Source organism: Cheilinus undulatus, linkage group 1 (genome assembly GCF_018320785.1).
Source record: "Cheilinus undulatus linkage group 1, ASM1832078v1, whole genome shotgun sequence".
In the NCBI taxonomy this organism is placed as follows: Eukaryota; Metazoa; Chordata; class Actinopteri; order Labriformes; family Labridae; genus Cheilinus; species Cheilinus undulatus.
Genome location: NC_054865.1, coordinates 23,989,211 through 24,007,324, shown reverse-complemented (window position 1 = coordinate 24,007,324; position 18,114 = coordinate 23,989,211). Strand labels below are relative to the sequence as shown.

General features: G+C 37.6%; 1 protein-coding gene and 1 long non-coding RNA gene across 2 annotated transcripts in view; one reads left to right on the top strand and one right to left on the bottom strand.

Annotated features, from left to right (window-relative positions):
- The first annotated feature begins 505 nt into the window (after positions 1–505).
- Positions 506–18,010, top strand: LOC121514001 (nuclear receptor-binding protein-like). Its single transcript, XM_041794061.1, has 18 exons — positions 506–643; positions 1,010–1,396; positions 2,554–2,676; positions 3,780–3,881; positions 4,046–4,135; positions 4,334–4,374; positions 4,511–4,605; positions 5,027–5,110; positions 8,407–8,465; positions 8,548–8,646; positions 8,816–8,948; positions 10,228–10,318; positions 10,535–10,585; positions 11,137–11,272; positions 11,491–11,544; positions 11,675–11,738; positions 15,161–15,216; positions 15,602–18,010. The coding sequence occupies exons 1-18, from the start codon at positions 641–643 to the stop codon at positions 15,659–15,661; spliced, it is 1,728 nt and encodes a 575-aa protein (XP_041649995.1). The 5' UTR covers positions 506–640; the 3' UTR covers positions 15,662–18,010.
- Positions 11,279–18,114, bottom strand: part of LOC121514020 — a 52,823-nt gene continuing 45,987 nt past the window's right edge. Inside the window, exons 2-3 of the long non-coding RNA XR_005992244.1 lie at positions 11,775–11,914; positions 11,279–11,518 (exon numbers count right to left, since the gene is read on the bottom strand). This is a non-coding gene — a long non-coding RNA (uncharacterized LOC121514020). The remainder of the gene's footprint in view (positions 11,519–11,774; positions 11,915–18,114) is intronic.

The following is an 18,114-nucleotide window of genomic DNA, read 5'->3' as shown; positions in this document are numbered from 1 at the left end:
ATGCCTTATAAGCGTTACTGCTATGGTTGTGAACTATCTTGACTGGTATTTGCGCTACTCGCCGTCAGAGGTGCGCATGGTTTAAGGTTACAAAAAGAAAACAGCACCGTTAATATGACAAAAAAAAAAAAAAAAGATTGAGTATCTTTGGTAGAATTGTTTTAACCCCCTTTCAACTTGGGCTATGGTGATAGTTTAGATAATAATTTACAAAAGCCCAGAAAAAACTTTTTTTTCCCTGTTACGCCGTTTGCTGTGATAAGTAAAACAAACGCACGTTTTTGCAGCTTGACGCTACCACATTAGACTCAGCTTCGACGTTAGTTCGCTAGCATAGCATAACCTATCCTGCTACTTCGTAAACTTTGTATTCGTTTTCAACCTGATATTCAAAGAATGGGTCCAACTCATTTGTTGGTGTAGTAGTATTACGAAGCCCCCCCTTAATACTGCGTTTTCTTTGCGCAAGCAAGCGCTCCCCAAGCTTAGCTCCGCCCCTCCCACTTCTGCTAGGAGAAAAAGACTAGAAGCCTAACATAGTTTATGACGATCTACATTTTTTATCATGAGGCGTCTCTTTAAACTGCTTCATAGCAACATGTAACCCAAGGACATTTATCCCGGGATAGTTTCCTCTCGCATGGTAAGCTCTCTATGCTTTGAGACTCAATGTGTGATATGTATCTGTTTATTTAACTTACATTAGCCTGTTAGCCAGTAAAAGTTAGCCAAGGAGTGGGAGGCTGAACTCATTAAACTAATATTGAGCTTTAGCAGAAGCATTCAAAAGCAATGATATCCAGTTAGTTTAAAACTTTAGTGTAATTCAAGTTCGTCCTACTGCTTCTGTTGGGCTTGTATCATACGGGGTAAGTCGCACTGTTGTAAACTAAGAGAGGTGTGAAAGTACGACTTTACTTCAAATATGATACCTGTAATGTCTTTCAAAAGGTAACGGTACCCCTTTCTGTCTACATGGTTCATTTGTTTGCAATTCTTCCTCCTGTAGCTGTACCTTGGTGAAAGCCACGCCAGAGAAAATGTGTTTGTAACCAGCTGCCACACAGAGGAGAACGCAGGAAAGAGGCTTCCCTTCACATATCACAGCAGACAGGAGCCCCGGTCAGAGAGAGACGGCATACCTGTAAGTTGTATCATGATGTCAGGGACACAGGAAAAAGGAGCTCCAGGTACAGAGGAAAACATGCCAGAGGTCACTGCAGGAAATATCCCCAGCCATACTCAACAGGTACAAGATGCAGCGACTGTGGCAACACCGGTGACCTCCAAACAGCCTCGTGTCTCTACAGCAACAGAGGATGAGGATGAGAGTGAAGATGAGTGTGAGATCCTGGAGGAGAGTCCCTGTGGCCGCTGGCAGAAACGTAGAGAGGAGGTAGGAAAGAGTATCAGCTTTTTAATCCAGTCTCATAGGAACAGTCACTACTAGACTGCTCTGCTCTTCAGATTCAATGCCAGCTTTTGGTTTAAGGCTGACTGAATTTATTAACCTAGTACAAAGAGTAAGGGCATTTGTGTTTGCTAAATTATTTCTTTGTAGTAGCAGTGCTTACTGGCAAATCATGTACCACTGGAAATCCTGCTTATTTCCCTTTTAAATGGTGCCATATTTGTAAGGAACATGCATTTGTGGGATGAGCAGCAGAGCTGAGTATGTGGGTTGCGCCCATGAAAAATTAGCCAAATCTTCTCTGCCAGTGCCAAACGGCTTGTCCTGCTGTTGCTATTGACTTTTGTTTTGAGGAGACGCAGACTGTCTTCTACAGATATGCTGTCAAGGTTTGCAGGACGTCATGGCCGACATCTCTCAGCCCAGACAATCCAGAACTGACTGCATGCAGCCAATCTCCGGTCTCTTAGGGCTGCCACTAGGCCTGCCATGTCTGCCCTTCACCGTCAGGCCCGTATGCGCTGGTGTTGGCAACATGTGCACTGGAGCCTGAACATGTGGAGGAATGTTGTGTTCGGTGAAGAGTCCAGATTCTGCCTGTGGCAGTTGGATCATATGGTCAAATGTGGCACTATTTAAAAGGAAAATAAGAAGGCTTTCCAACAGGATAGAAAGATTTATTTCCAAGCACTGTTACAACAAATAATCTACCAAACACAAATTTCCTTAATTTTTGTGCTAAGTGTAGATGCTGTTTCCTGCTGTTTAACAAAAGCAAAGATATTTTCTTAGAGCACAATTTTAAAAATGTTTGAGACTTAATGGTGGACCTTTATTTATCCACGGTTTGTATTTCATGGAGCAGTATGTTTTTTTGCTAATGTGTAAAGTTTTTCTTTTCTAATGGCTTTTTTTTTTCTTATGTCTTGAAATTTGAGACTGAATATGTCACTCAACTGTTTATCTCTTTACACTGGTTTCCAGTTGCAGCTTGCATCCAATTTAAATCCCGTATTGCTTACAAAGCAATGCTGATGCTGTTTCATCCTGTCTAGATCTTTGCTTGTGTTTTACTTTCTCTCAGATGTACATTGCTACTTAATGAAAGTGTCTGCATTGTCACATTGTACTTTCTGCTGCAGGTGAATCAGCGTAATGTCCCGGGTATAGATGCTGCATACTTGGCCATGGACACAGAGGAAGGTGTGGAGGTAGTTTGGAATGAAGTCATGATCTCAGAAAGGAAAAACTTCAAACTACTGGAGGTGAGACACAGTGTTACAAGTTAGGAAAGTTCAAGCGTTACTTATGTAGCCCTAATTGGAGATCTAATTGTACTGTTGATTTACTATGGATATAAGCAAATTATATTTTATTTCAGTGACCTTAGTGAAAATACTATGAGAGTGAAACTTAAGCCGTTAATAAGGGAAGAGGACACTTGCCTTTTAAAAAGATCCATGGTCCATAGTTGTAAAGATGTATTTGATGACAAAATATGATGAAGAAGAGGAGGCAGCTTTATTGGAAACAAACTAAATAGTGGATAGAGATGCCACTGAATTTAAAGGTTGACCATTGCTCATACATTGTTGATAATACTTTACAAGTATCTCTGAGCTACTGTCAAACAAAAGTGTCCGGCTACTTCATTGGAAAACAGTTCTACCTGTTGTGGATTTTTTTTTTTTTTTAAATCAGAAGCTCTCCTATCGTTTTATATAGCAGTTGATGGATAGTTTGTCTTTTTCTTTTAAACAGGATAAGAAATCTCAAATTTCAGAGGGTCATTGATCCTCAGCATTTTGTATAATATGGTGTTATTTTAAGCTGTTCACAATACTTTCAGAATACTGTCATTTTTTTATTGATAAAAGTACATACAGTGTTAATATGAAATTTATTAATATGTTATCCTGTAATGTAACTGCCCAAAGTCCAGTGATTTTAAATTAAGCAATACTGAAACAATGAGGGATGAGGGTCAGCATCTGCGAGTCCGAGGCCATGGTTCTCTGCCAGAGAATGGTGGGTTGCTCCCTCTAGATGGGATAGTGTCTTTGCCCCAAGAGGAGGAGTTGAAGTACCTTGGGTTTTGTTCAAGAGTAAAGGTAGAATGGACAGCGAGATCAAAAAGTTTCAAAAGGGTTTTAAAAAGTCTTAAATTTATTCTTACAAGTGTGTAGGACCCCTGTATGGACAACTTGAGACAAAAAGTAATTTCCTTAAGAAATTGTCCCCATGTTTAGTTATTTCTAAAAAAAATAACCCAACAGTTAGATAAAGAGGAGGTATTAGAAAAGCATTGCCCACTTATGATTGAAAGTATTGTAACATATACTGTTTGTTTCATTTTCTTTGTGCGCAGGAGAAAGTGAAGGCGGTATTTGATAATCTGATCCATTTGGAGCATGCAAATATTGTTAAGTTTCATAAATACTGGGCTGATACGAAGGACAACCGGGCCAGGGTGAGTCTCTGATCAGCCAAACATGGACTGATTTCCTTAAAACAGAGGCATGGATCTTCATTGTAATCCGTTATCTATTGTTAATATCTTAAAATATTAGTTTGTGTGTCTTTTTTGTCATTTATATTTCATTATATTTTCCATTATCTCTGTCTGTCCTTCAGGTGATTTTCATCACCGAGTATATGTCATCAGGAAGCTTGAAGCAGTTTCTAAAGAAGACAAAGAAAAATCACAAAACTATGAATGAAAAGGTATCATTTAATTCTCTTTTATCGTTAAATGGATAAAAGGGTCTTTTGGAAGTAAGGGGAAATAGAAGAAAAAAGGAGGATAGATTATATTCAAACTGTTATACTGATGTTAGAAAAATTAAATCATATTTTAGGTTGTAGATACTCCATAATGAGAACGGACTGATTAGAATTCTGACAAGTTGTATGGTCCTGCAGGCTTGGAAGAGATGGTGCACACAGATCCTCTCTGCTCTCAGGTTGGTTTCACCTTTTCACACATTATTTTTAATTCAGTATAGCAGTCACTCAAAGAGAAACACACTTAGATTTAAAAAAGAAGTATTTTCTTTTTCTATACTCATATTTGGTGTATTTTTTTAATTTGTACTGCAGTTATCTCCACTCATGTGACCCTCCCATCATCCATGGTAATCTGACCTGTGACACCATCTTCATCCAGCACAACGGGCTCATCAAGATTGGATCAGGTACAAACAGGCACTGGTTTCAGTCTGAGAGAGAGTAAAGGGGCTGGAGCAAACAGGATTTGAAGACTTGAAATGTCTCATTGTAATACAAGGATTTTTTTGCTTACTGTTAAGATTTCTCTTGACAAAAATGGTGTTGATACACCTCTGTTTTTGTCTGGTTCCAAAATAACACAACACATTGTTGATGAGTAAAGTGTCATCTAGACAACCACTGTTTTGTGTGCACACACTCGACAAGTCAGGTGCTGCTACTAAAGCCCCATCTGCTAATGGCAGCTTCAGTGACAGTAACACACACTATTGTTTAAAGATTATAGAAGTATTACCTAAATTTTCCTCTTCCTCTTGTTTTATATTCATTCCTCTCAGCTTAATATGTTCTTCTTTTGTTTATTATCTCCTCTTTTTTCATCTGCAGTGGCTCCAGACACCATCAACAGCCATGTGAAGACATGTCATGAGGAGCAGAAGAATTTGCACTTCTATGCTCCAGAATATGGAGGTAAAACAACTTCCATAATCCTTCAATTCACTGAGTTGAAGCTTTTAGCCAAAGCAACGACATTTGAGGATAAGTACAATACAAATAAGGATCTAAACAGGTGAAAAAAACATGAGTGAATGTAAACAAACAGCTCCAAGGCCAATCAGACAACAGGAGGTGCTAACAGCTGAGGCAATCCACAAGGTGTGTATAAGTGGATTTGTTTCTTTTTTTATTATCAACGACAACAGCAGCAGCTGTTGCTTGATATCAGATATACTCTAAAATATCCATGTCATATCAACAGCATCCTCAATATCATCATCATCATGTTGATCAACATCAGTGGTGTCATCCAGCTATTAAAGGTGCGCTGTCTAATATTTAGCCCAGTAGCATTTAACAAAGCAAACTCAATTATACTAAACATTATATATATATAGAATTAGGCCTCTCGAGATTAGTGTTTAATCATCTGGAAGTTTAAAACTGTTTTTTGTTTTTTTTTGTTTTGTTTTGTTTTTTTTTATTATAGGCCTTTTATTCATACATGGGGAGGGTCCCCTCCATGCACTCTGCCATCTTGGATTTTTGGATCTTTTGTGTTTTAAGTACCAAAAAAGGGACCAAATAACAGTTATATATATTTGGGTGATTAGATACTAATTTAGATAGGCCTTCTTATAAATATTATCTTCCATTTTTTCCAAGTGTTTTTTCGCTAAATGCTACCAGGTGAAATATTACAAACTGTACCTTTATGTGTGGAGGTGTCGATGAAAGAGTCTTTTTCTGTAGGTGGAAAGTAATTGTGCGGATCAAATGGAGTTTTGTCACTTATTTAGCCACCAGAGAACTACACAGGACAAGTGTCTAGCTAGTGGCGTAGGTTACTGTTGTAAAGGTAGGTCCAGGGGCCCTTCAATGACAGATTGTAGTGGGAAGTAGGCAGGAAGGCACGGGCCATGTTTGCTGTTGTTTTGTAAAGGAACAACAGAGTTTTGAATTTGATTATAGCAGCAGCTTAGAGCTTGCTGAGGGAGATGAATAACAAGAACAAGAGTAACAAGAAGAGGATAGGAAGTTACATGTTTTAGTCACTTCTTCCCTGACCTGTAGGGTAAATAAGACAATACAGATGCGTTAGAAATGTATTTTAACATAACTATGTTGGGATAATTTTATTCCACTTCATTTTTTATCCATGGAAATATTTGGTATCTCACAACATTAAATTGTGTGTTGGACAATTGAAAGTATTTTGAATCTGGATTGTATAAGGTACTTGGCAGTAGTAGTGCCATTAGCCTGCAGAGACTTCTGTAAGTACTGCCATTCAAACAGGACATTCTTGGAGAAGCTGGACAGCATAGCAGATCGAAACTCCAGCGCCACGTAAATTAGCAAATTTAAGTTAAAAATGGGGCAAAAACCGATGTCGGCTAAGTTGTACACTGTCCTAATTTTTGGAAGCATTTTATTTTTCACCCAGAAAGCGTCTGTGTTTGGCACTACTTTGCAATGCGAGCTTCGCCTACTGGCTATGTGCTCTTCCACCTCAACCTATCTCAACAGCTGTTTGGGTCTACAGGCTTCATCAACAAGTAACTAAGCTAAAGCTAGTTATTTCTGCTCAGTTTTCCACTTAAAAAGCTGGCACATTGTTTTCACATTGTCTAGTTATCAGCCATTAGAAGAAAAAAGCATCAGCCATAAACTTACTTGGATGACAAATTTCCATTCAGCTCTTCTGGTTGGGGTCAATTTTCCCAACTTATCCACAGAAAGTTGAAAAAGGTCCATAAAATACCAGCATTCAGTAAGGAAGGGAACTCTTGATGGAGAGTGATGCAGGCTTCAGGCATCTGTGAGCTACTATCCTCACAGTTTACAGTTACAAATGTTTTTGGTATTCACATTTATTTCCTTTATGTGCATTGGAACAACACAAATAGACAGAAGAAAATAGCAAAAATTTACATAATTTTACACAAACTCAAAAATGGGCTGGACAAAATTGTTGGCACCCTTTTAAAACTGGGTAAATCATTTTATTTCAAGCATGTGATGCTCATTTAAACTCACCTGTGGCAGTAACAGGTGCTGGCAATATAGAAATCACATCTGAAGCCAGTTAGAATGTATAAAAGTTGGCTCAACCTTTGTGTTGTGTGCCTGTGTGTGTCACACCAAGCATGGAGAACAGAAAGAAGAGCTGAGAATTGTCTGAGGACTTAAGAAGCAAAATTGTGGAAAAATATGAACAATCTCAAGGTTACAAGACCATCTCCAGAGATCTTGAAATTCCTTTGTCCACTGTGCGTAATATAACCAAGAAGTTTATAACCCATGGAGCTGTGGCTAATCTCCCTGGACGTTGATGGAACTGAAAAATTGACAAATGAATGCAACGCAGGATAGTTGGAATGGTGGATAAACATCCTCAGTCAACTTCCACACAAATTCAGGCTGTCCTGCAGACTCGGGGTGCAAAAGTGTCAGCTCAGACCAAATGTTGTCATCTGAGTGAGATGAAGCGCTATTGCAGGAGACCGAGGAGAACCCCACTGCTGACAGTACCTACATGGTGGAGGATCAAAGATGTTTTGGGGTTATTTTGCTGCCTCTGGCACTGGGTGCCTTGACTGTGTGCAAGGAATCATAAAATCTGGAGACCATCGAAGGATTTTGGGCCACAATGTAGGGCCTAGTGTCAGAAAGCTGGGTCTGCGTCAGAGGTCATGGATGTTCCAGCAGGACAATGACCACAAACATATCTCAAAAAGCACCAGGAAATGGTTGGAGACAAAGCACTGGAGAGTTCTGAAGTGGCTGGCAATGAGTATGGATCTAAATCCCATTGAACAACTATGACGAGATCTCAAAATTGCTGTTGTAAGAAGGCACCCTTTAAATATGAGAGATCTGTAGCAGTATGCAAAAGAAGAATGGTCCAAAATTCCAGTAGAGAGGTGTAGGAAGCTTGTTAATGGTTATAGGAAGCGATTGGTTTCAGTTATTTTTTCCTAAGGGTGTGCAACTAAATATTAAAAACAAATTTTTCTGGCCCATTTTTTGAGTTTTGTGTAAAGTTATGTCAATTTTGCTTTTTTCTTCCACTTTTTTGTGTTGTTCCAATGCACATAAAGGAAATAAACGTGTATACCAAAAACATTTGTAACTGTAACAATTTCTGGGAGAAATGGTGTATTTTCTGGAAAAATTCCAGGGGTCCCAATACTTTTGTCCATGACTGTAAATAATAATAGTTTGCCTTCAAAATAGTAATTTCAGATTTTTTCATTTTTTCAAAGCTGATGATGATGTGACCACAGCTGTAGACATCTACTCGTTTGGCATGTGTGCCTTGGAGGTGAGAAGGGACTCTATGTAAAGATATAAAGGCCTGATCTCTTCCCAAATGCACTGTGTTGATCTGTGCTGCTGTATTTTAGATGGCGCTCCTGGAAATCCAGGGGAATGGAGACTCATCATATGTTTCTCAGGAAGCCATAAACAATGCCATCCAATTACTGGAGGACCCGCTGCAGAGGGTGAGAGAAAGACTGTGAATTTGTGCTTGAATAATGAGTACCTTGAGGTATTATGCCAGTGTAAGATGTACATAAATCCTAACCCTTGATTTTGTATCTTGAATTCTCTTTTAGTGTAAAAGTTAATTTGGTAGAAGGGGAGACCACAATGTTTGTTTTGTTTTTGCAGGAGTTAATCCAGAAGTGCCTTGAGTGTGATCCCCATACGCGGCCTACAGCACGAGAGATGCTGTTTAATCAGGCTCTGTTTGAAGTACCTCTGCTAAAACTGCTAGCAGCACATTGTATTGTCAGCCACCAACGTGAGTCTTTATTATTTATTTATTTATTTATTTATTTAATATGGACATAACAATTACGTTGGAAAACACCAGATGCATTGTTTTAAGTGTTATAGCACTAGTGCTAATTTTCATCACCTGTCCATAGGAGGCTTTTAAGGAGGGGATTAGTCCATAGTAGAAAGTTAAAAAAGAGAGGTCTACATAAAAGTCTACATTTGCAAAGAAGACACATTTCAAATAATATCAAACATTAAACATCATGTGAGCAGTTCTGGCTTGACTTCAGCCACTGTTTTAGAGCTCTGCTGAACATATTCATGTCAGACTGTTGTTTTAGATCAGAAGGAAGGTAGTTCCACAGTCTTGAACCCTTGAAAGAGAAGCTGGACTGTCCAAATGATGTTTTAAACTTTGGAACCACACAGTTCCCGCTGACTGAGGCTCTGGTGTTAAGTCTGTGGGCGCCCTGACGCCTTACAGCGACACCAGAAAACAGAGGTGACACACAATTATTTAAACATTTAAAAAACAGCTTCAAAATACTAAAATTTACAAAATTTTCAAAGGTAAAAAGCTTTTGTTTCTCAATAATTTCACAGTGATGCCATCTGGGTTTCTTATCCAGGATCTTAATTGCCTGTTTATACAGAGAATGGACAGGCTTAAGGATGGAAGCCAACACGTATAAAAATACCAAGACGTAGAACAGCAGCTTTGGTAGTTTGGTCCATAGACTGAAGAGAGGTAGTGATTTTTTTTACTTGATTTCAAAATTAAAGCCCATGAAGAATAGTTTAAAAAAGGGCCTTCAGTCTGCATTCTCTCAAATAGCCAGCAGAGGGCAGAAAAGTGTTTGCCCAAAGATGTTGCAAGAATCAGTCTGCCTTTTTTTCCTTGATATTTTTTAAGGATCTTATAATCTCTTAAATACAATAAGATGTTAATTTCTTAAATGATATTCCCATTTATATCAGAATAAACAATTAGACCAAGATGGGATGGCTAAACAGTACTGTGTAATAATTTTTATAGCAGGGATTTCTGGTGATGACAGCCTGGATTCACACTACAATGAATATTAACATAATATTACCCTTAAAAAATCATTTTTAAGCCCTGAGAAATCTGATACACAAAACACATACATTCAATGTGGGATGTCTGTCCATGGGACATTTTCTTTCTCTACAATATAGTTTTAATTCACTTATGACAGTGTAAGCATCTGTACTTTATAAGGGACAAATCCTACAACCACTGCCACCTAATCAGTCTTTTTTGGTGTGCTTCTGACCAGACATGATTCCTGAAAATGCCCTGGAGGAGATTACAAAGAACCTGGACCCAAACCTGGTCATTGCTGAGACAAGAGAGGACGTTCAGCTCAAGTAAGATGAAAGTGTGGGAGCATAAAAAGTTTGTCAAATAGACCCTGATATTATAGTTTAGGAAATATTATAGGATTCTGATCCTAAGATTTTGCAAATTTTCAAATATCCAACCCCTGAGAAATGTTTCTTCCATACTAAACATCTGATCTTTATCTTCTCATTCAAAAATCTCAAACTGTAGTCGGATTTTTTTCATTACTTATTCTCCCGTAGGCTTTCCCAGTTTCCCGCCTTGGAGCTTGATAAATTCCTGGAGGATGTGAGGTAAGAAGTGAGGCAGTGCTTATCTGAATTTTTCAAGACTGAAAGGTACAGCACCATCTTGCCACATGGGGGCATTATCGGACTTTTTGTTGTTGCTCTTTGTCTTTCATCATACTTAAGAACAATATCATAAAAGGTCAAAATAACATCTAAAAACAATATTCATGGAATTCGTTTTGGAGGTTGTTTCACCTGTAGCTAGTTTGTAGTCTCTCTTTCTGCTCTGTATTTTCCTACTGACATTTTATTTACTAGCATCACATCTGTTTTTACGCACGATCAAATTGATGGTCGCTGTATTTAATTTGACACTGTTTTATTCAGTGATTTTTCTTCATGTGTTGTTTGTGTGTTTTTAATTTTCTAAATGTGATTTTTATTTTTCATTTCTCTTATTTTTCTACTGATCTTGTAGTCCACCTTAAATTTTTGCACAATCCAAATTTCCCAAATTTTATATAAAATTGTATAACTCCAGTGTTTTTCCCATTGTGACCTTCCAGTTTCTTTGTCAGTCTCTTATTGTCTCTTTTTTGTTCATCCTGTATCAGGAATGGTATTTATCCAATGACAGCATTTGGGCTGCCCTGTCCACAGCAGCCTCAACCTGAGACTGTTAAGTCTCCTGTTGTCGCCCCCTTGGTCAAATCACCGACCCCTGAACCTGCAGAACTTGAGACACGACGGGTGTGTATAACATATTGTCCTGCATATCATTAAATAAATATACAGTCACAATAATGACATTATTAATTTATTCTTCTTAACTAGTTTTCTTAATTGTAATGATCAGTTGCTAAATCAAAGTACACACTGAATACTTGATGGACTAAATCACTTATCTAAAAACACACTAGCACTACAACAGAGACATACACGTTGATATTTCCATGCTTCTTCTGCAGGTCATTCAAATGCAGTGTAATGTTGAGCCTGTGGAGGAGGGAGCAAAGTTTCATGTAAGTCTCTATAATAATATTTATAACCTAATATTGTATTGCTTAACCCATTAACAGTGCAAAATATTATTTCTTAACCATACGGAAGTACAAAAAAAACATTTGTTTTGTCTGCTTCCTTCCCTTTTAGTTAACGTTACTACTGAAACTGGAGGATAAACTGAACAGGCATCTAAGCTGTGACATGTTACCTCGTAAGACCACATCTTTTATCACACCCTGACACTTACTCCATCTCTGATCTTAAAGATTCAGTCAGTAATCCTGCTATAGTGGACCCACACACTTAATTCTTCTCCCAGCTGTCCTATAGGTTTCTGCTGAGTTCATTGTGGAGTTTCGTTTCATCAAAGGAATGCTGGGATGTTTTCTGTATTGGACAAAAGCAATAAAAGGGTAGACTGTGAACACAACAAACCTTTGGCATTTCCAGCAGGTTTGCATTAAAGTGTATGCTACAGCTGTATGACAGTGGTGAAGATGTGTCCTTTCTAGGTGAGATTCAGGAAAGATAAGAGGATTAAAGGCCTGCCTTTCAAGTGTGTGTCTAATTGTATGCTTTCTCAGGTTTGTCCCAATACTAGCAATTTTAGATAATTTTTAGTGAAATATCCACACCATATAGTATTTACCCTGCTTGTTTATTTGGAAAATGAAGTGTATTTGTTGTCAGATTTGCTTTTGTAAATTGTTTTCTATCCAAGTGAAAACTGTACAGACTAATTTTCTTGAAGCCGTGCCATTTAGTCAGTCTAAAAGACTTTTATTTGTAGTTAGGGTTAAGGATGAATGGTTGGAATACGTTTGACTTTAGGGGGGTGATAGAAGACAAATTTATGTTGGTTTTAATTAGAATTTTATTGGTATTTCTGGGGTCTCCTGCATTTGGACTTTACCACTCACATGACACAGTACCTCTCCATGTGTGTTCTCTGAGGCTTGGAAGAAAGTGAGAGTGAGGTCCCAAGCTTCAGTGGCTTCACAAAATTTACAGTATGCATGACTATTTTAGGCAGGGAGACTGGCTGTCTCGTGTGTGTCATAAAAACCTTTCCCCACTATTTTGGACAATTTTATTTGGATTGCATTCAGGAGCCGCTCTTGTAATGGCCTTAGTTTGATTACAAAGGCATTGTTTTTTTTCAAACTTTTTCTTGGAATACGAGGACTCTACTTGAATAGTCTGCTGATCTGCACTTACTGAATGTGTCTGATAGAAAGTGAGGCGTTTCAGTTGTTGCTTTGCAGTGCACCAGACTGGAGCAGACAGTGGCAAATGAGAAAAGACAGCACCAAACAGTGATAGAATTGTCAGACTAATGTGGTCTGTATGATCTAATGTTTAGGTTTACACACAGGTATGGCAGGCATGTATAACGTTACTGGCGTGTGGGGAATGTCAGCCTGTGAAAGGCTATAGCTGACAGCTGTCACCTCCTGTGTCAGGGACTGACCAGCTCTTCCCAGGCTTTCATCCTGCTGTCTGTCACTCATACACACACACTCATTCACACACATCTTCCTATGACTTTATATCTTCTCCTTTCTCTTTATTTCTCACATTTGCTTCTTCCTCTCTCTCATACCCTAACACTGCTATGCACTTCAAGCTTGTTCAGCTCATAGACACACCCAGTCCTTTGGTGAACCATTCCTCCTGATGATATCTGGGGATCTTATTTAAAGCATTTCTTATCAGCACACCAAAGTCCAGTGATACGTGAACTAACTGAGACACTAGACTTCTCCTTCTCTTGGCCTTCAGCTTGTTTCTTCTCTATTCTGTTTCAGTGCAGTCACATATGAAGCTTGTATAGTCTTAGACAGTATTTTATATAATAAAACCTGAAGGCGAGCGAGTGTCTGCCTCCACAGTTAACATGTCTCTTCATCATAGAGCTTTGGGCTGCAGTTATTTTTTTCTTTTCTCATAGTTGACAGATCATCCACTCTTTCCGCTTGTTTGTCTTGTCCCAGCTACATTCCTGGTGCCATGGTAAATTGACCGCAGGGTTATTAAAAATCAGTAGACCATGACAACTCCTTTGCTCAATAGACACAAAGAAAACTCAACTTGGGGAGGTTAAGAACGATAATAGAGTAAAAACACTCGCATTGAATACCATTCACTTTCAAAGTATGTCTTTGCAGATGTATCCCTATGTTTTCAGGAGAGAGAGGCATTATGTTCTAGAACATTTGACCTATGCTGTGTTTTTGCAAGTAAAGTTAATTTAATGCAACCTTGGGTTTATTTTATATGTCTTCTATAGAAGCTCTTTGTTGTTCAGTGAACTGAATTTCCCTCAGCTTGCCTCATACTTTCACTGAAGGCAGTGAGTTGTGACATTTTTTCCAACCAATGTGAACAAGTAAGGGGTAAAGTACTAGAAGAGCTGGAGATTGTTTTTAAACTTATCTTTAAATTTTCTTTCTAGCAGGTTACATTTTACAGTACAGTCAAAGACTTAATACATGTCTTTATAGGCAGTCCATTTGTCCAAGGGTCTGTGCAGCATCTATGCACAATTTACAGGTGTAAAAAAAGGGTGATATAAAATCGTATTTTTATCATCTTTTTTTATGATAATGCTAGTATATTAATCCTGTATTTCTTCATGAAATGATTTGTCAAAACCCTGAAATTCTGCAGTCGCCTGATGAGCAAACACTGTTAAATTTGATGTATTTAAACTTGCTAATTTTGTCTCCAAAGCCTGGAGAAAAAGACAAGATGGTTTAATTGACTAATAGATTCATCTTCAGTTATCTTCCTTCTCTGTTCCATGATGAAAAAGAACTACTATGCATTCTGATCCTGATCCTGATCAGTTTATTTATGTATTTGGTGTCATGTAAGCCCATATGGGCTCGGTATATGATTGTACGTGTGACACAATGATCAACCAAAACTTCCAAACTATAAAGAAAGATGGTTCAAGGGGCAGCTCCAAATTTAAACATTTATTTATTTATTTATTTTATGTTTTGCCAGGAATCTCAAAAGCAGAAGATACATCAGAAGCTGTTTACATGTTTTATTGACTTTCAGAGTATTTTTCTGTGTAATTGTTAAATGTGAAGTTTAAAAATGAACAATACCTGAAATGTTCTAGTTTAGGAGAGAAATGATGAGATGAATTCTTGAAGGGGCCTAATTAGACTTTGGGATGAAAATAGGGCTCTCTCAACTTTTGGAAAAAATCTCAAAACATCAGCCAAGAAATTAAGCACTGGTACTAACACTGAGGAAATGCAACCAGGCGTAGCAAGTTCCATTTAATAATCGATGATGATCATGATGGATGAAACATGTTGGTATTTACCATTTTCCTATCAGACTATTCTTTTTTTAAGCCATTCAATTAAATCATTTTCTACATTGCCAGATAAAACCAAAGGTAAACATTAAAGTCAACATTCAGAGCAGGTCCAGGCTGTGCTCTTTGTATTATTGTTGGTTATTAATATTTATGATGGAACCAGGATTAAAAAGCGAAATCCTCAACTTTGCACGTCTACAAGAACAAAGTGTGTCTGGTCAGTTAAATTGATTCTGATGGCAAAAATGATGTCTTCTTATTACTGTAACTAACCGTACTTGTATGTGTTTCAGATGAAAATGTTCAAGAGTTGGCTGGAGAGCTGGTGGAGCTGGGCTTAATCAGTGAGGTTGGTGTGATATAGCTTACAACTGTACTGTATGTTGAAATTTTGTGTATTTTTTACATGCATAGATGCAGATATGTAACATAACACTATACCACACTGTGAAAATTCTCTTGATTTAAAAGGTGACATGACCCCTGACCCTGTTTCATACCTTCCAAATCAAACACACTTTACCCTCAGAGAGTATACTGCAGATTTATTGCTATGTATGCCTTTCTATGCCCACTCACCATCCCACACTTAGCATTTATATTCACTTCACATCTCTGAGGTAGGAATGTATGTGGACGTTTTCCTCATGACTCATTCAGTTCAATAGATTATGGATATTTAAAGCAGCTCTATGCCCTATGGATCAATAGAAATATTTGTTTTATCTTCCCAGGTGGACCAGATGAAAGTGTCCTCTGTGCTAGAAGAAACCTTCAGTCAAGCTCTTCAATAGCAACATTCCCCACAGCTCTTACCTTCTCCTCATAAGTACACTCTTTCAGCGCTGTTACATGTTCCAGTTACTTACTCAGTGTCTTTATTAATGTTTTTCTTTCTGTTTTACACTTTTTTAAAGACTTTTTTTGCTAAGCCTTGCAGAGGTATTGTGACCAAAAGGGTTTTAGTATTTTCCTGTGTATTAGCAATCAGAACTTCCTGAAAGCGCACAAAGAGTAGTGGTAAAGCCACTTTTAGGGTTCAGGTGAGGCTAATGAAATCACCTGGAGTGATTTCACATTTTTATTTCAAAATTAAAAGCAGACATGTCTGTCTGATATTTATGTGTGGTATTCTTCTCAGTGATTTAGCACATAAGTTGATGCTGCAAACAACACATGACCACAGAGGTACTGACAGGGTTACTTTCAGCTTTTTGATGAAGCCTTTTTTCCCCAAAGGCACCACTATATTTAAGCGTGATGTATTTTTTTCATTATTGTGGTCATTATTATCTCAAAACACGATGACGTCAGTTACGCCACGTACTAACTCTGTATTTTAACAGTGGAGTCTACACTTTGTAAGATCACACAAATGTATGGATTCCTTCCAGATGAAGGGATCAATTTTTACTCAAAGAAATGTCAAAAAGAAGAAAATCTGTTCTTCTAGATCCTCATGACATGCTTCTACCTCTTAGAATTTTTATTTCATCTCAAGTGACAAATGTCCCAGCCCTATGGCTTTTTGAGGATTAATCTGTCAGATATCAAACTAAAACCGAGTAGTAATTTCAAAACCAAATGGTTGTGTTTTCATTTTAGTTTATATCAACAAATACCTGTAACAAAACGCTTTCAACAGCCTTAGACACAGAGCAGAATGTATGTTAACCAGTGCCAATCCCTTTTTCACAAGGACACCAAGAATTTGGGCTTTGAAAGTATCTCATATGATGACAAACCAATACAAATAAATTAATATTTAGATCTGTTTAACAAAAAATATGTAGCCATACTCTTTTTCTTAACAAGCAGAGGTTGTAATCTGTTTTTTCTTCTCCTTTCAACCTCATCAGCTGAGAAGAGGTATAAAAATAAGAAATCATATTCATTCATAAATTGACTTCCATTCATTTTAGAAAAAGAGAAAATGTTGATAAAATTAAATTGTAAGCCCAGTATACATATCATACAATGAGGTGAGAGTACAGTTCCATCCCTACAAAGAAAAGAAACCAGGTGACTCAAAGGTACTGTGAACACAGTGTTACTGAATATCTGTTACTATGTTGTTTTGATATTGTGCTCCTTTCTTTGCCTGATTCTTGGCCTTCATGTCCTCCTCTCTTTGTTTTTTTTATTATTTTATTAATTCATGTACATGAGTTGCTCGTTGGGTTGACACATGCTTCTCTGCTTTTTAAACTTCTTTTATTTGAGAAGTGTGTACTGAACTCTGATGCCATATGCTGTAGAAACAGAACTTTGCCTGGCAAATGTTTTATTAAAGCTGTTTATTGCGTGTTGCTAATCAACTTATTTCCCCTTCCTTTCCTGAAACCACATCGTTGAGAGTCTGAGCCAATACATAGTTGTTCTTGTTCCTTTTTCTGTAGTTCTCATTTGATTGATATTTGATTAAACTGGATCGGATTTGGCTGATGTAGTGCTATAGAGATTCTCATTTACTTGAATACAAAATTCTGTCTAGTAGAAGTCTTGTTGAAACCTGTGTTGAGATCAGGGAGTTGTCTGAGGCCTTGATGTGACATTTTGGCTCAGAACTCTTCTGTTTCTTTCTACTTGTATTATTGAAAGCTCATACAATTCAGAACATGAAAACAAGCAGTAGTTGCTGTACTTTTGCCTGTCTTTTGAATACAGCCCTAATGCCATTGGACTAATTCAAATGAGCTTGCAGACAGAACTTCTCTCTTGTTGAATAGTTTTTATCATCCAGTCATATATTCAGACCCCTACTGTACTTCTGTCTGCTTTTTTCTGAACATATAATGGTTACTCATTCATGATATGTCACTTTTATTTATGGGCTCTGTTTGAATATTTAATTGTAAACCTCTATGATTGTATGTTCCAAAGATATCTTCTAGAGTCATTCATGGGAATGTAAATTCACCACTTCTTTTGTTCAGAAGTGGTAACAAATGTGATGGTCTGAGCAGCTTTTCTTTATCTCTCCCCCGGCTGTTACAGGTAGGCAGCGGGCAGCTTTATCCTTTCATTCAAGAATGTGAGCTATTTGTTAAAGAAAGATGTTCCTATATTTTTTTAAATGATGTGAATGGGACCTATCTTGTACTTCCTCTTGAAGTTCTTTCAAATAAATTTCTGAAACACGTGCTTCCCTTTGTGTTTTTTTTAATGAGTTTGAAGGTACGTTTGATTTTTCAAAACCCTTTTCATCCTTTGTGTTTGTGAATTTGATCCTTCAAAAAAAGCTTTG